The 13,137-nt window shown below is 53.9% G+C and overlaps 5 protein-coding genes across 5 annotated transcripts; 3 read left to right on the top strand and 2 right to left on the bottom strand.

The window, feature by feature from the left end:
• Positions 1-443: 443 nt before the first annotated feature.
• On the top strand, positions 444-1,745 carry C8A04DRAFT_35251 (uncharacterized protein; the record flags this gene model as incomplete). Its single annotated transcript, XM_062783099.1, has 1 exon — positions 444-1,745. The coding sequence occupies one exon, from the start codon at positions 444-446 to the stop codon at positions 1,743-1,745; it is 1,302 nt and encodes a 433-aa protein (XP_062639321.1).
• A 1,524-nt stretch (positions 1,746-3,269) lies between these two features.
• Positions 3,270-5,423, top strand: C8A04DRAFT_26109 (CwfJ C-terminus 2-domain-containing protein-like protein; the record flags this gene model as incomplete). The annotated part of the gene is made up of 1 exon (XM_062779802.1): positions 3,270-5,423. The coding sequence occupies one exon, from the start codon at positions 3,270-3,272 to the stop codon at positions 5,421-5,423; it is 2,154 nt and encodes a 717-aa protein (XP_062639320.1).
• A 201-nt stretch (positions 5,424-5,624) lies between these two features.
• On the bottom strand, positions 5,625-7,326 carry C8A04DRAFT_26108 (P-loop containing nucleoside triphosphate hydrolase protein; the record flags this gene model as incomplete). Its single annotated transcript, XM_062779801.1, has 5 exons — positions 5,625-5,871; positions 5,925-6,503; positions 6,552-6,590; positions 6,653-7,059; positions 7,114-7,326. The coding sequence occupies 5 exons, from the start codon at positions 7,324-7,326 to the stop codon at positions 5,625-5,627; spliced, it is 1,485 nt and encodes a 494-aa protein (XP_062639319.1).
• Positions 7,327-7,571: 245 nt separating this feature from the next.
• Positions 7,572-9,040, top strand: C8A04DRAFT_35248 (ribosome biogenesis protein SSF1; the record flags this gene model as incomplete). The annotated part of the gene is made up of 2 exons (XM_062783098.1): positions 7,572-8,009; positions 8,069-9,040. The coding sequence occupies 2 exons, from the start codon at positions 7,572-7,574 to the stop codon at positions 9,038-9,040; spliced, it is 1,410 nt and encodes a 469-aa protein (XP_062639318.1).
• A 965-nt stretch (positions 9,041-10,005) lies between these two features.
• Positions 10,006-10,540, bottom strand: C8A04DRAFT_26106 (uncharacterized protein; the record flags this gene model as incomplete). The annotated part of the gene is made up of 2 exons (XM_062779800.1): positions 10,006-10,351; positions 10,431-10,540. 2 exons carry the CDS (start codon positions 10,538-10,540, stop codon positions 10,006-10,008), a joined length of 456 nt encoding a protein of 151 aa, XP_062639317.1.
• Positions 10,541-13,137: the final 2,597 nt, after the last annotated feature.

Raw genomic sequence — 13,137 nt, 5'->3', positions numbered from 1 at the left:
AAGTCCCCGTTGTGGTCGAAATTGTCTTCTGCTTGCCTCTCACCTACACAACAGGGGAGGTGTAACTATGGAGTACCTAACTAACGTTAACTAGTTTGTGGCAGTGGGTTGGCTTTCGTGCGGGAGGTGACCATTCCGGCCGAAGGCGACAACCAACAGAACAGACAGCCGGCAGCCACCCACAGCAGCCCAGGCCGTGGATTTACCCTAACTGCGCCCCCAATAAAGCTTTATTTGTCCCCCCTCTCGTTTCTTCATTCCTCTCCGTGTTCTCACAAAGAAAGACGCTGTTGTGAATCTTGCCGCGCTCTTGCCTCTCCGACTCTTGTTTCCCGACGGCAGTTCTTAGACTGATTGAGACCTTCACTTCGCCTCAATTCCCGGCACTCATCGTCACATCGCCCAAGAGACGCGCTCTGCTCCCACCGATACCACCGCCCGCCATGTTGCGGAGAAAAGATACCTTCACCGTGATCACGCCCATTCCCGGCTTCATTCCACGGCAGCTGGCCATTGACATTCTCCATTCTCACTCCGAAGTGATCACCCTCAATCCGCTTGTCATCGATCACAAACCCATTCCGGCGCCTCAAAATGCCGAAACAGACGAGTTCTACTCAACATGGTATGAAATTACAGAGCGCATCCAGGTTGTCCCGGGCATCGGCAAGATGGGCTCCTCGACTATCAGGTTTAACGGCTGCTTCCATGACATGCCCTGGGGCTTACAGACACATATCTATGCCCCGGCAGGCATAGATCTTCGGAATAAGTACCGCATTGCGGGCAACCAGCCCGGCGTGGAAACCCCAGAGGTTCCCGAAATTGGCCTGAAAGGACTCGGCGCGCCCTCTGATGGTCTTTACCTGAGGGAAGATATTGAAATCAAGGGCAACGTGACCGTCCTTAGCTTCGCGAAGTCGCAACTTAAGAAAGCCGGGGGCGAGATGGTGAAGCGGATCATTAAGAAGGCGGAGCTCCTGGATGCGGGAGTGCTGCAGGCCATGATCGAGGACGGAAAGCTGAAGACGATCAACCCAGCCGATCGGAGCGGCGGGATCAAGTCCCCAACGCTGTCTCCGGTCAGCCCTCGGTTCCCGCAATCCGTCAACTCCACGCCGCCGCCAGGCTCACCGCCCATCCCGTACCAGGTTCCCCGCATCCAGTCCAGCTACGGCCAGTACCAACGACCCGGAACGGCAAGTTCGCAAGGCCATGGCCCTTACCAGCCGCCGCCACAGATGGTTCAAGAACTTCCCGCAACGGGGCCCAGCGCATCGACTCACGCTCCCATCGAGATGCCAGGGGACTTTTACCACGCCACTCCGAACTTGCAACCCGACCAACGCTCATCCTACCAACAGTTTGGGACGCAGCCTCATCCCCACGGCGGTCACCATGACCCATCTTCCGTCGACCCGATCCAACGCTCTCACAACATGAGCCCCAACCCGTCGGTGGGAGGCGGACAGTGGTCGACGGGAGGTTCGCGGCCGACCTCAGTGTCCTCCGGCCTCCCGTCGCCGGGCCTTGGTGTGAGCAATAATGGCAACGGCAACAACAGCCTATACCCGGCCGCGCTCGCCCCTCACAAGGAAACGAAAGAAGAACACCACCCGCAACAACAACAACCGCCGCAATACATGCCCTACAACCCGGCGGACTACGGCAAGGTGGCGCCCGGACAGCAACCGCAGCAGCACGGGCAGGGGCATCCAGGGCAGGGATACAACTATGCGCAGTGAGGACTGGGGCTAGATTTTTGGTCGCGTGGGGGTGAAATCGACCGATGAGAGGCCTGTTGATACCCCGGAGAATTTGTTTTTAAGTTGGAAGCGGTTGGTAGGCGGCGGGCTTCGGGCATTGGGAAAGCCAGATTATGCATGACAGGCGGGTTCCATTCAAGGTGGAATATTGAGCGGGCGTTTATTTTGGCGGCCGGTATAATGATACCAGTTACATTACTTCAATTATGAATCAATGTTTTATCATATCCTGTAATTCATGGTCCCGTCATTGCATGACCTGTTCAAAGAGAATATGTCGATGAGAGACAGCGCAGGCATGAAATTGGCCAAGACAAGACTACCTATGGTACATTTGTTCCTCGCACAATATATACACTATTAAATGAAACGAAGCACCAGGTAAGGGTAATGTGAACGGTTTCTCGACGTTTTTTTCTTTTGCCTTCCGCTTAGCTAACAGCTTACCCTTAACTCATCCTCGTCTCTCAAATGATACGGGCCCATTTCCAGGCGTTGGATCGCAGTTCCCTGAGCTACGGACGGTGGCACAGCGGCCACGCAAGCCCGCCACGAGGCCCCGGCATCTCGATTCCCGGGGCTACAAGTCACGATGATGACGGCACAGACGGTCAGATTTCGCACGCTGATTCCCCATAGGCTGACTGATGGCAAAAGCATCCGAAGGTTGAGACCCGGCACTACGACATTCCGAAAACGGAATGCTTCTTCTTGTGAGAAAGGTTCGGACAAAGGATTCACGCTCAGGTCTTCGGTGGACGACTTCTTTGTTCCAAGTCCGCTGTGCTTGCTCGAGGCACACAAACTTCGAGTCAGTCTGTTTTCACATGCCTTGGGAACAGATTGGACCCTTTTGATACCAGCCCTGCCAACCACAGGTTCCAGGTTTTAGTTTAGACTGCATCCTCGATAAAGAAGGAAACAACGGGACACGTTGATAGCAAAGATCAATAATAACACATCGTAAATACAGTCCCGTCAGGTGTGTGGTTTCTTCAAGCTGGAGGTTGTTGAATGTCTTGCTGTGAGGCCACAAGGATGGAAATAGAAACTTGAACAAGGGAGAAGCCAGATCAGAAGGGCCGAGAAAGGTGGTGGACCGCCTTGGGCGGTGCGCGCACAGTGGGCCGAACTGTGTTTAGGCTCCCTCCTTCAAATCGGCCTCTTCTACATAGTACAGAGGTACGAAGTAGTATGCCTGTCACACCAATTCTGAGTGACATTAAATGATGTAGTTAAACTTTATGGCGTAACAATATGCTTTACCAAACTATTCCAGGTGAGAATCAGTAGCTTAATGAACAGCGCTGCAACGGGACGCATTTTTGAGCGGTCATCAGTCGCTGCCGAGACCCCTGTAGCTGGAAGTTTTTAGTGGGTCTGCAAGCAGAAGCTCCAAAGACGTCGCCAATTTGAGACGAGCTCTCGGCGTCCAGTTTGAACAACGACGCGCTTAAAGCGATCTCATCCGTGGTGGTCAAACACCGACCACACGCTGTCAAAATGAGCAGCCTGTACGATTTTGAAAAGTCCTTGGCTGCTGAGAAAGCCGAAGAAGAACGACTCGCCCAGGAAAAGGAAGACCGACGCGAGCGCAAACATAAGCACCACCACCATCGCCGCGAAAGATCCTCAGAACGCGACAGGGGGGGCGACAGGCACAAACACCGACATCGAGACCAAGGCCGGGAGAATGTTGCTGATGGGGATGGCCACCGACACAAACGGTCACGCCACTCGCGCGACGATGAGGACGAAGAAACGAGCCGGCAGCACCGACATCGACATCGGTTGAGATCAAGAGAGCGCTCGAGAGATCGACGCGGGGAGAGGAAGGAAAAGCATCACCGCACACGGGACCTCAAAGATCTAAAAGCTTCTGATGCAAAAGAAGACCTCCCCATCCCTGACGAAGAAAGAACACCAACTGAGAGTGCCGGCCCGGTGCGAGATTCATGGATGACAGCACCTTCAGCTGTCGATGTCGACTACATTCATCGAGGTGTAAAGAGGAAGAGCCCGAGCCCTGCTAAGGAGGAGCCAAAAAGGGTATTACACGAAAGAGAGCTGAACCGAGGACTGGAACAACCACAAACCCACGAGCAAGAGGCAGCGCCCACTCTAAAGGAAGTGGACTACAAGTTTGGTGATGAGGGTTCGCAATGGAGGTTGACAAGACTCAAAGCGGTGTACAACATTGCGGAACAGACAGCTCGTCCGATTGACGAGGTGGCAGAAGAACGATTTGGCACTCTCCGGGAGTTTGATGATGCCAGGGAAGAGAAAATGGAGATGGACAGGCGAGGCCTGTATGGGAAAGGGTATGTCGGGAAGGAGAAGCCAACCGGGGACTTGTATGCGGAACGACTGGCCAAAGTGCGGTCAAAGCCGGCTCGCTCTCCTTCCCCAGAACTTGAGCAAGGGGTGGTTATTGAACAGAATCTCCAGTCGGCGCCGCCAATGGACCAGTCTGCGCTCAACCGCATGCGCGCACAGCTCATGAAGGCAAAGCTCCGCAATGCCCCGAATGTCGCGAAGCTCGAAGAAGAATACAACGCTGCCATGGCTTCCTTCAGTACGGGAGCGGTCACCAACAACGCCGTCGTTCTCGATGCGACTCATAACCGCATGCTGGCGGGACCCCGTGGCGAGGTCAAAAACGTCACCACAAAACGCGGCGTCGAGCGTGGCCAAGTCGAAGCCAACGAGGACATGTCGATCGACGACATGCTGCGTGAGGAGCGCCGCACACGTGGCCAAGCCGGAGGCGAAGGCATGCGTCTCGCCGAACGTATCGCCAAAGACGGCCGTTTCGACAACGATCTCGAATACCTCGACGAGAACGCCGCCAAACTCGCCAAACGCGTCCACAAATCCGACACATCCCTTAAAAACATTGCCGTGACCGAGTACAAGAAGCTCAACCGCATTCTCGACCACTGTCCACTCTGCTTCCACGAAGACCGCGCACCCCCTCAAAACCTTCCCACCGCCCCCGTCCTCGCCCTCGCCACCCGGACCTACCTGACCCTCCCCACGGCCCCTGAGCTCACTGGCGCCGAGGGAGGCGCCGTCATCGCACCCCTCAGCCACCGCACCAATCTACTCGAGTGCGACGACGATGAGTGGGAGGAGCTGCGCAACTTTATGAAGAGCCTAACACGGCTGTATCACGACCAAGGGCGCGAGGTACTCTTCTACGAGAACGCGGTGGCACCGCACCGGCGCCCCCACGCGGCCCTCGTCGCTGTGCCTATCCCGTACGACCAGGGCGACACGGCCCCGGCGTTTTTCCGTGAAGCGATGCTGAGCGCGGATGAGGAGTGGACACAACATAAGAAGGTGATTGACACGGGCAAGAAAGCGAGGGAAGGACTGGGGAAATTGGCATTTCGACGGAGTCTGGCGAAGGAGATGCCGTATTTTCACGTGTGGTTTGATTTGGATGGCGGGTTGGGGCACATTGTGGAGGATTCCCAGCGGTGGCCGCGGGGAGATTTGTTTGCAAGGGAAATCATTGGGGGCATGTTGGATTGCGAGCCGGACGTGATCAAGCGGCAGGGGCGGTGGACGAGGAGCGATGACCGGGTTGACGGATTCAAGAAGCGGTGGAGGAAATTCGACTGGACAAGAGTGCTCACAGACGGGCAGGAGTAAGAACGGGGTGAAGTTCCGATGCTCGAGGAGAGGAGGTTACCTGAAGTTATGAGGGTCGGGTAATTGGACGAAGCGCCAAACTTCCAACATATCTTGCTATAATTATAAGGCAATATGACTCCGAGACCATGCACTAGACATCCCGGGAAGTGCTTTTTATCCCCAACTCCAGACTCCAAGCCACATGTAAACCCAAAACTTCTAGCCTTCCTCGGCATCCATATTATCACGGCCCGACCCTGGCGGTCCCCGCTTGCGGCCTTTACCCCCCTTCAACACTGACCCCTTCTTGCCGCGATCTTCCATGAGGGCCTTCATCTCGTTCTTTGCCTCCCGCTGGGCCTCCTCGACCCGCGGCTTAAAAACCATCACCTCGTCCTTCTCAAGGGCATATTCAGCAAGTTTGGTACCTAGGGCGGCTTCGATCCGCAGCCAAATCTCGAGATCGCTAGACATGAGTTAGCTTTATCCAAACCCGTAACAAATGGATCGCGAACGTACTATTGAGTGACAACGCTGATAGCATGACCCGACTTGCCCGCACGCGCAGTACGACCCACGCGATGCACATAAGTCTTAGAATCCTGAGGTAGGTCAAAGTTGATGACACAGTCAACATTGGGAATATCCAAACCACGGGCGGCAACGTCGGTCGCCACCAGAATCTCCCTTGAGCCGGCGCGGAACTTGTTCAGCGCGCCGAGACGGGATGACTGGGAAAGGCCACCGTGCAGTGGGATGGCGCCCATACCGAGGAGACGGAGGAGGATGGCAATCCGCTGAGTCTCGAGGACGGTGCGTGTGAAGATGATAATTGTCTGGCCGGCGAACTCGTTGCATAGGTAGATCAGGTAAGTGTCTTTGTGCATGTGCGGCACGAAGAGGTAGTTTTGCACGAGGGTCGAGACGGTCTGGTACTTGGACGACGAGATGCTGACTTTCAGGGGGTCGCGCAAACTGGCGCGCTGCAGGCTTTCAACTTTGCTCGACATGGTCGCGGAGAAGAGAAATGTGCGTCGCTCGCGGGGGAGGAATTTAAGGACCTTTTCGAGAATGGGCCCGAAGTCCATGTCCAGGAGACTATGGCGGTGTTAGGTGGGTTGCGCATGGTGAGCAATTTGGACTTACCGATCAGCCTCGTCCATCACCAAATATCGAAGGTTTCGCCTGAAGACCTAGTCAGTACTTTGTCGGCCGGAGAATTTGTACCACACAGCCAAAATACGTACAAGCTAAACCCCTTTGTTTTCTCCAAGTGATCCAACAGACGGCCGGGTGTCGCGACAACTACATGGGGCTTCTTTCCGAGCGCGATAGCCTGCTGAACCATATCCAGACCACCAAGAATCAAAGCGCACCGCAGTGAGATCAGGGACCCAAGAGCCTCGAACGACTGCGCAATCTGCGCCGCAAGTTCTCTTGTCGGAGCGAGGACGAGCGCGAACAACGGTTGAGGTTTGTCGAGAAGCGCTTGAAGAATGGGGAGCGCAAACGCCGCAGTTTTACCGCTACCCGTTTCTGCAATACCGATGATGTCACGACCCTGTAGCGCTAATGGTATTGATTCTTGTTGGATCGGTGTTGGTTTCTTGTAGCCCAGCCGGTCGCAAGCGTCGCAAAGGGAGTCAACGATACCCTACAACCTTGTTAACCTTACATATCCCACATTGATCTCGAGTCCTCGGCGTACCAGATCTTGAAAAGACTTTTGAGCCGGTTCCCCGTTTCCTTCCCCTGATGCATCGTCTAGAGTTTCGGATTCGGCTTCGGATACCGGAGGTTGCGACGGCTCGATCGTTGCGGGTATAGCCTGGGGTTTTGATTTCGATTTCGTTTTGGGTAATTGTACAGACGCTTCCTTAATGCCACTCCCATGGCCAATCTTCCTGCGTTTGGTCGACATGATAGCGCTAAGTTTCTGGTTGTCTCGTGCCTTGGTGGACAATGTCTCGAAGAACTTCGACAGCCTCGAGCTCTCCCAAAATTCATGGCTTATCGTTGTGTGGGGCATGCACGATAAGCTTGCCTCCACTGAAATTTTCGCCCGCCTGCCGCAGTCGCGGCGCATCAATTGGCTTCGGAGCTCACCCAGAACCTCCACCAGACACGAATTTCCAACTTCAACACCGCGAGATCATCGACGTCAAAATGGCCAAAAAACGATCAAAGAAGAGAACCCATGCGGGCGCCAACAACCCCGCTAATGCGGCTGCCATCAATGGCCACGCAAATTCAAAAGACCCAAAGAGCATGGTGATTCGGATAGGGGCCGGTGAGGTTGGAAGCAGCATTAGCCAGCTCGCCGCCGATGTTCGACGGGTCATGGAGCCGGGTACAGCCACACGCCTCAAGGAGCGGAAGGGAAACCGACTACGGGATTATGTGACCATGTGTGGTCCGCTCGGCGTCACCCACCTGCTCTTATTCTCGAGATCCGAATCTGGGAACACCAACCTGCGTCTTGCAGTTGCACCACGCGGTCCGACCTTTCACTTCCGTGTCGAGAAGTACTCCTTGACCAAGGATGTACGGAGGGCGCAAAGGCATCCCAAAGGTGGTGGAAAGGAATACATCACTCCCCCTTTAGTACGTAATACAATCCTCGATGTCGGTCTTCTCGCCTCGCCTTGCTCACCAGTGCTTAGCTCGTCATGAACAACTTCAGCAGCCCCTCTGCCGACGCCAACTCGAAAGTCCCCCGTCACCTCGAATCCCTTACCACGACCGCGTTTCAATCCCTGTTCCCGCCGATCAACCCCCAGACCACACCCCTCAAGTCGATTAGGAGAGTGCTGCTCCTGAACCGCGAGCAATCGGACGATGGAACTTTCATCGTCAATTTCCGCCACTACGCCATTACAACAAAGTCGGTTGGGTTATCAAAGCCCCTGCGGCGTCTCAACGCTGCGGAGAAGATGCTTAAATCCAAGAAGGGGAAGAAGGGCGGCCTCCCCAACTTGGGGAAGCTAAAGGATATCTCCGAGTTCATGATCGGTGGTGAGGATGGCGAGGGCTACATGACAGACGGTACCAGTGGCAGCGAACCGGACACTGATGCTGAGGTGGAGGTTCTCGAGGAGACGGCTAAGAGGGTTCACAGCGGGAAACTCAGAGCGGCCAAGCAAGATAGCGATGAGGATGAGGAAGGCGGCAACGACAATGTTGAACGGCGTGCGGTTAAGTTAATCGAACTGGGGCCTCGGATGCGGCTTCGTATGTCCAAGGTCGAGGAGGGAATCTGCTCGGGCAAGGTCATGTGGCACGAGTACGTCCACAAGAGCAAGGAGGAGATTCGGGAGCTGGAGAAGAGGTGGGAACAGCGGAAGAAGGAGAAAGAAGCCCGCAAGAAGGAGCAAAAGGAGAACGTGGAGAAGAAGCGCAAGGCAAAGGCGGGCAACAAGAAGGGCGGAGCCGAGGGGGAGGCGGATGACGATGAGATGGACGTTGATGAGTACGACAGTGACTTGTATGATGACGATGGGTTTGACAGTGAAGGGCTTGAGGGCGATGCTGAAGGGGAGGTTAACGCTAGGATGGAGGAGGATGGTGGGTGGGAGGATGAAGAGGATGAAATTGCCCAAGGGAAACCCTCGAAGAGGAAGTCTCTGAAGAGGTAGTTCATATAGCATATCAATGATCGCTTTGTTTGTTTGGAGTTGCCTGTTTTTCCCAGTGCTCGGGCGTCGGCTCTTTACCATTCATCCCAACAACCTCGAGCCCAACCCCAGTGCCGGGCACCATCTTCACGCACCTTCTCTCCTCCTCCCTTCATATACCCCCTTTCCCATTCCCACCGTCACCAGCTCCTCCCAATTGACGCCAAACACCGGTTTGGCGCAGCGGCATTGGGGGGAGGGTTCCGCCAATACCGCCGTAAATCGAAATGGCCCGGGTTCGATCCCCGGGCCAGCGAAGTAAAAGCGACTTTTCAAGTCGTTTTTCGTAACCACCGACCGCTATCCTTCCGGATGGGGATAGCGCTCGGCGGTGAGCTTTTTGTCCTCCTTTCATTCTTAATTATTATTTTCTGATTGTATTTTCTACATATATTGTATATATTGTAGCGACAGCCTAGCCTTCAAATAATTTTGCAGCGTGTTGTCAGCACTTCCACCTCCATGTCCAACACGACCTTCGGCGTAACACGGGCATTTCCTCTCTGCCGTGGGCTGACATCTGCCAATGGGTCAAGTCCGGGAGGGAAATAATACGTGGAATTATGAATTGTCGTGAGCTGGTCGAGGTTGAGGATATCTCGCTGGGTCTTTGAAGATGGGAAAAGGATGTTGTTCAGAAGATAATTTTCACGGGAGACTGTGATGGAGTAATGGAAGCTAAACAAAAACTTCAATATGCCGCCCGAAACCGATGCTAATGCTAAGACCCCTAAGTACCTAACTCCCCAAACGAAGCAAGGGAAAAAGACAAAGAAAAAAAAGAGGAGTAGCGTGAAGACATCGCGGAGAGGAGATGTCCAAGCGACCCGGCGTAAGAACCGAAGAAAATGAGCAGAGTGCCGAACCATACGCAGTCAAATCCCACCCAGAAAAGTCCTCCTCCTCCCCCCAACACAGTCCCCTAATCACCTCCTCTGCGCCTCATAAACAGCCATCGCCCTCTCCAACTCCGCCAAGCTCCCGCGGTCCCCATACGCCTCCGCCATCGCAGCCTCGCGCCGTAGGCGCTCCATCTCGGCTTGTTGCGCGGGTCCCGAGGTTGGTGGGGATACGGCGGATGAGTAGCGAGCGGAAGAGGAGGATGGCGATGAGGAGGCTGGTGATGATGTTGATGATGAGAGGGAAGGTAGGTGGGAGGGTGATGTAGGGGAGGAGGAGGAAAAGGAGCCAGGTGTGAAAGTGAGCTGGGTGCCGTCACGGTAGGAGGAGACGGCATAGCCGGCTGTGACTACTGCCGCGAGAGGTGGGAGCCTTAGAATTTCTCATGTTAGGTTCGATTCTAGACAGGCCATGGATTTACGGGGGATTTCTTCGAAAATGGGGTGCGTACCATTTCAGGCTCCTGCTCTTCGTCCGTGAGGCGTTGTGGAGGTATGGGAGGTATGGTGGGTGGACGCGGGCGGAGGTAGAGATGGGTCTTGTTGGAGGTTGGCGGTTCATGTTGAATTCCCGTCGTTTTCTTTGCTCGGTTTTTCTTTTTCGTCGTGCTGAAGAGGTTGTGTAGTTGTGTTGGTGTTGGTGAGGAGCTGCAGAGCTACCCGAGCAAGACCCACGTTGAGATGCCGAGGAACACGTGCGAGTTTATGTCCAAGACCGGTTCATGAAGGGACGTCGAATCCACGGAGTGGAGTGCCAAAACTCGTTTAAAGGTGTTGGGAGACTGGAGGAATGGTTTATGTCAACAGTGGAAAGTGTGAACGGGAGGGAGGGGTAATAAGTAGACGTGTTCCTATTTGGGGCGGCGTCGCACAGTTTAAAGCTCCCGTCCGGCAACTCATTTTCATAGCAGCTGGGCGCTCGGCATGTGCTTGGTGTGCCATCCGGCCCACAGTGGTGTGTTTTGGGCGTGCGGGAGCGCTGCGGCGGTCCCTTCAATGGTGGGGGCACGCCGAACCGAGGAAGCCACTCAGGGACCCCATTCCGCGCCCGTTGCCCCGCCTCCGCTTCCCCGGATCTTCCCCCAGATCTGACTGGGCGTCCATTGGATGTCTTGACCGGCCGCGGGGTTTGAGGCCCTGGCTGCATCTCGCTGATCGAGCGCATCTCCGACGGACGCGAGGGTCAAAAATGCGAAAGTGCATGCACGAAATGCTAGAAATGGCGCGTGTCGATGAAATTCGTCAAAAAAATCCCTCTTTCTTATTGCCTACCTTGCGCCTGGGTTTTCCTCCTCGTGGTTTTAGAATCATGTCCAGGCACTAAGATCCCGCGAGATTTTCTACAATTTGTACTGGAGCCGGCCGGCGACACGGCCTCAAATGACCCGACCTCGAATCCAACTTCTGGGTTCGTTGTTTTGGGCAAAAATGGGGGGTTGAAGCACATGCCAAACCTCCAGTGCCCTGTTGTGGCACCAATGTCATCAAAAAAAGTCGCCACAACGACAACACCTCCAAGGAAAACATACCACACCACTCCGATGACCGCATTGTCTCAGTGGACACACGTGTCCGAACCTGTGGGATGAGAGGCTTCCATACCTACCCTGGAAAACCGCATATTCGGCGTCAAAAGTCCCTCGAGCTAGTTTTGACACCAGATGTGACACAGATTCCATCTTGCAGCTGGACTCCTGCCTCGAAGCGCGACGAAGGGGAAGAGAAAGAAGGGGATGTGAAATTCCCATCAGTCACAGCATGGGGGGATTCTTGGAACACGTTTCTCATTGGTGGTGGATTGAGGATCTTGGTCCTTCACAGATTCATCTCCTTGGCAGAAGCGGGAAGGGAAGGGAAGGAGGTGGGGGTTGTCTGTTTTCGGAATGGGCTGAACGGAGCGGGGTGTTGAGCTCGAGCTCCCCTGGTAACTCCTGATTGAACTTGCTTCAGTGATTTCTATTCTGATCTGTTCTGTTGTCGTAATTCTTGTGTCCTTTTGGCGACTTTTTTTGGTCCAATTCACTTTGAACCCTTCCTCGTGACCTACACCTTAATTTTTTTTTTTTTTTCAAAAAAAAAAGTCTCAACTCCCTCAATTGCCTGATGAAATTAAAACAAAACGGTAGACTCTGAATTTCTTAATTATGCCCCAAGTACTTGTCAAACAAGACAAAGAAAAACAACGGCACCGAAACGGAAGAATGTAAAATAAAGGATACGTTTTGGAGATAAATCATATTTAAGCCTCTATATCTCTTGTAACCTCCTTAGAGTTCTTTAACTCGGAGCGAGGCTTTGATTAGAAATTAGGGTTGGATTATCTCTCTTCGATCCTAGGAATTCACCACCCCGACGGTTGCCCGGTATCAGGCCACATTACATGCCAACTTCCCAGCGTTGTAATGTTTATAGGCGCCAGGCAACATGTTAGGCGAGCCTGGACAGCGACTGGGTTGGAACGCATGCGGTGCTGTCACAGGTTGTATATTAGTGAAGTGTGTCTGACATTGCGAAGGGTGCTCATTCTTCAGGGTCTTCTCGAACGTCTTCGACAGACCCACGGGTTGGGCATGAAACTGGGCACGAGGATTGCAACGCAGAAATTGGGACGATATGAAAGCATAAGGTTAATTGATTAAGGTTGCCGAACTGGAGGTCGTGTTGGTAACGGGTCGAGTGCCAAGCCCCGAAAACGTGTAAGTGGCCATATTAAGCACATTATTCCAACAATCAAATCACGGCTTTAGGACTGGATAGCAGTCATAGCAACGACACTTCAAGAGAAGCAGTATATATACTGAAGCGAAACAATTCGCAAGGGAATATTGCACAGGCGGACCAGCTATCCAACACTTAATCCCGAGCCTCTCCTCGTCCCTGCCACCATCGCCAAGGTATTGAGTGTGCGTCGAGAACAAGAGCTGAACAACAAGAAATGAAAAATCAAAGATTGTAAATACAGGGTATGATGGGGTTTAACCCAAGACACCCACGTTCATCATTAGAAACCCTCCCACCTCCCTTCCTCTTGGCTGCACCTTTCTCCTCACTTCCGGCGTGCTCGCCCAGGGCTCCCCACAGTTTATCGACCAGACCGGGCCCACGGGTTGGGTATCATATCGTCGCGGTCGTCATGAGGCGTGATGTTTGAAGGCGGAG

Source organism: Dichotomopilus funicola, assembly GCF_033296635.1.
Source record: "Dichotomopilus funicola strain CBS 141.50 unplaced genomic scaffold C8A04scaffold_11, whole genome shotgun sequence".
NCBI lineage: Eukaryota > Fungi > Ascomycota > Sordariomycetes > Sordariales > Chaetomiaceae > Dichotomopilus > Dichotomopilus funicola.
This window is presented reverse-complemented; position numbering and strand designations above follow the sequence as displayed.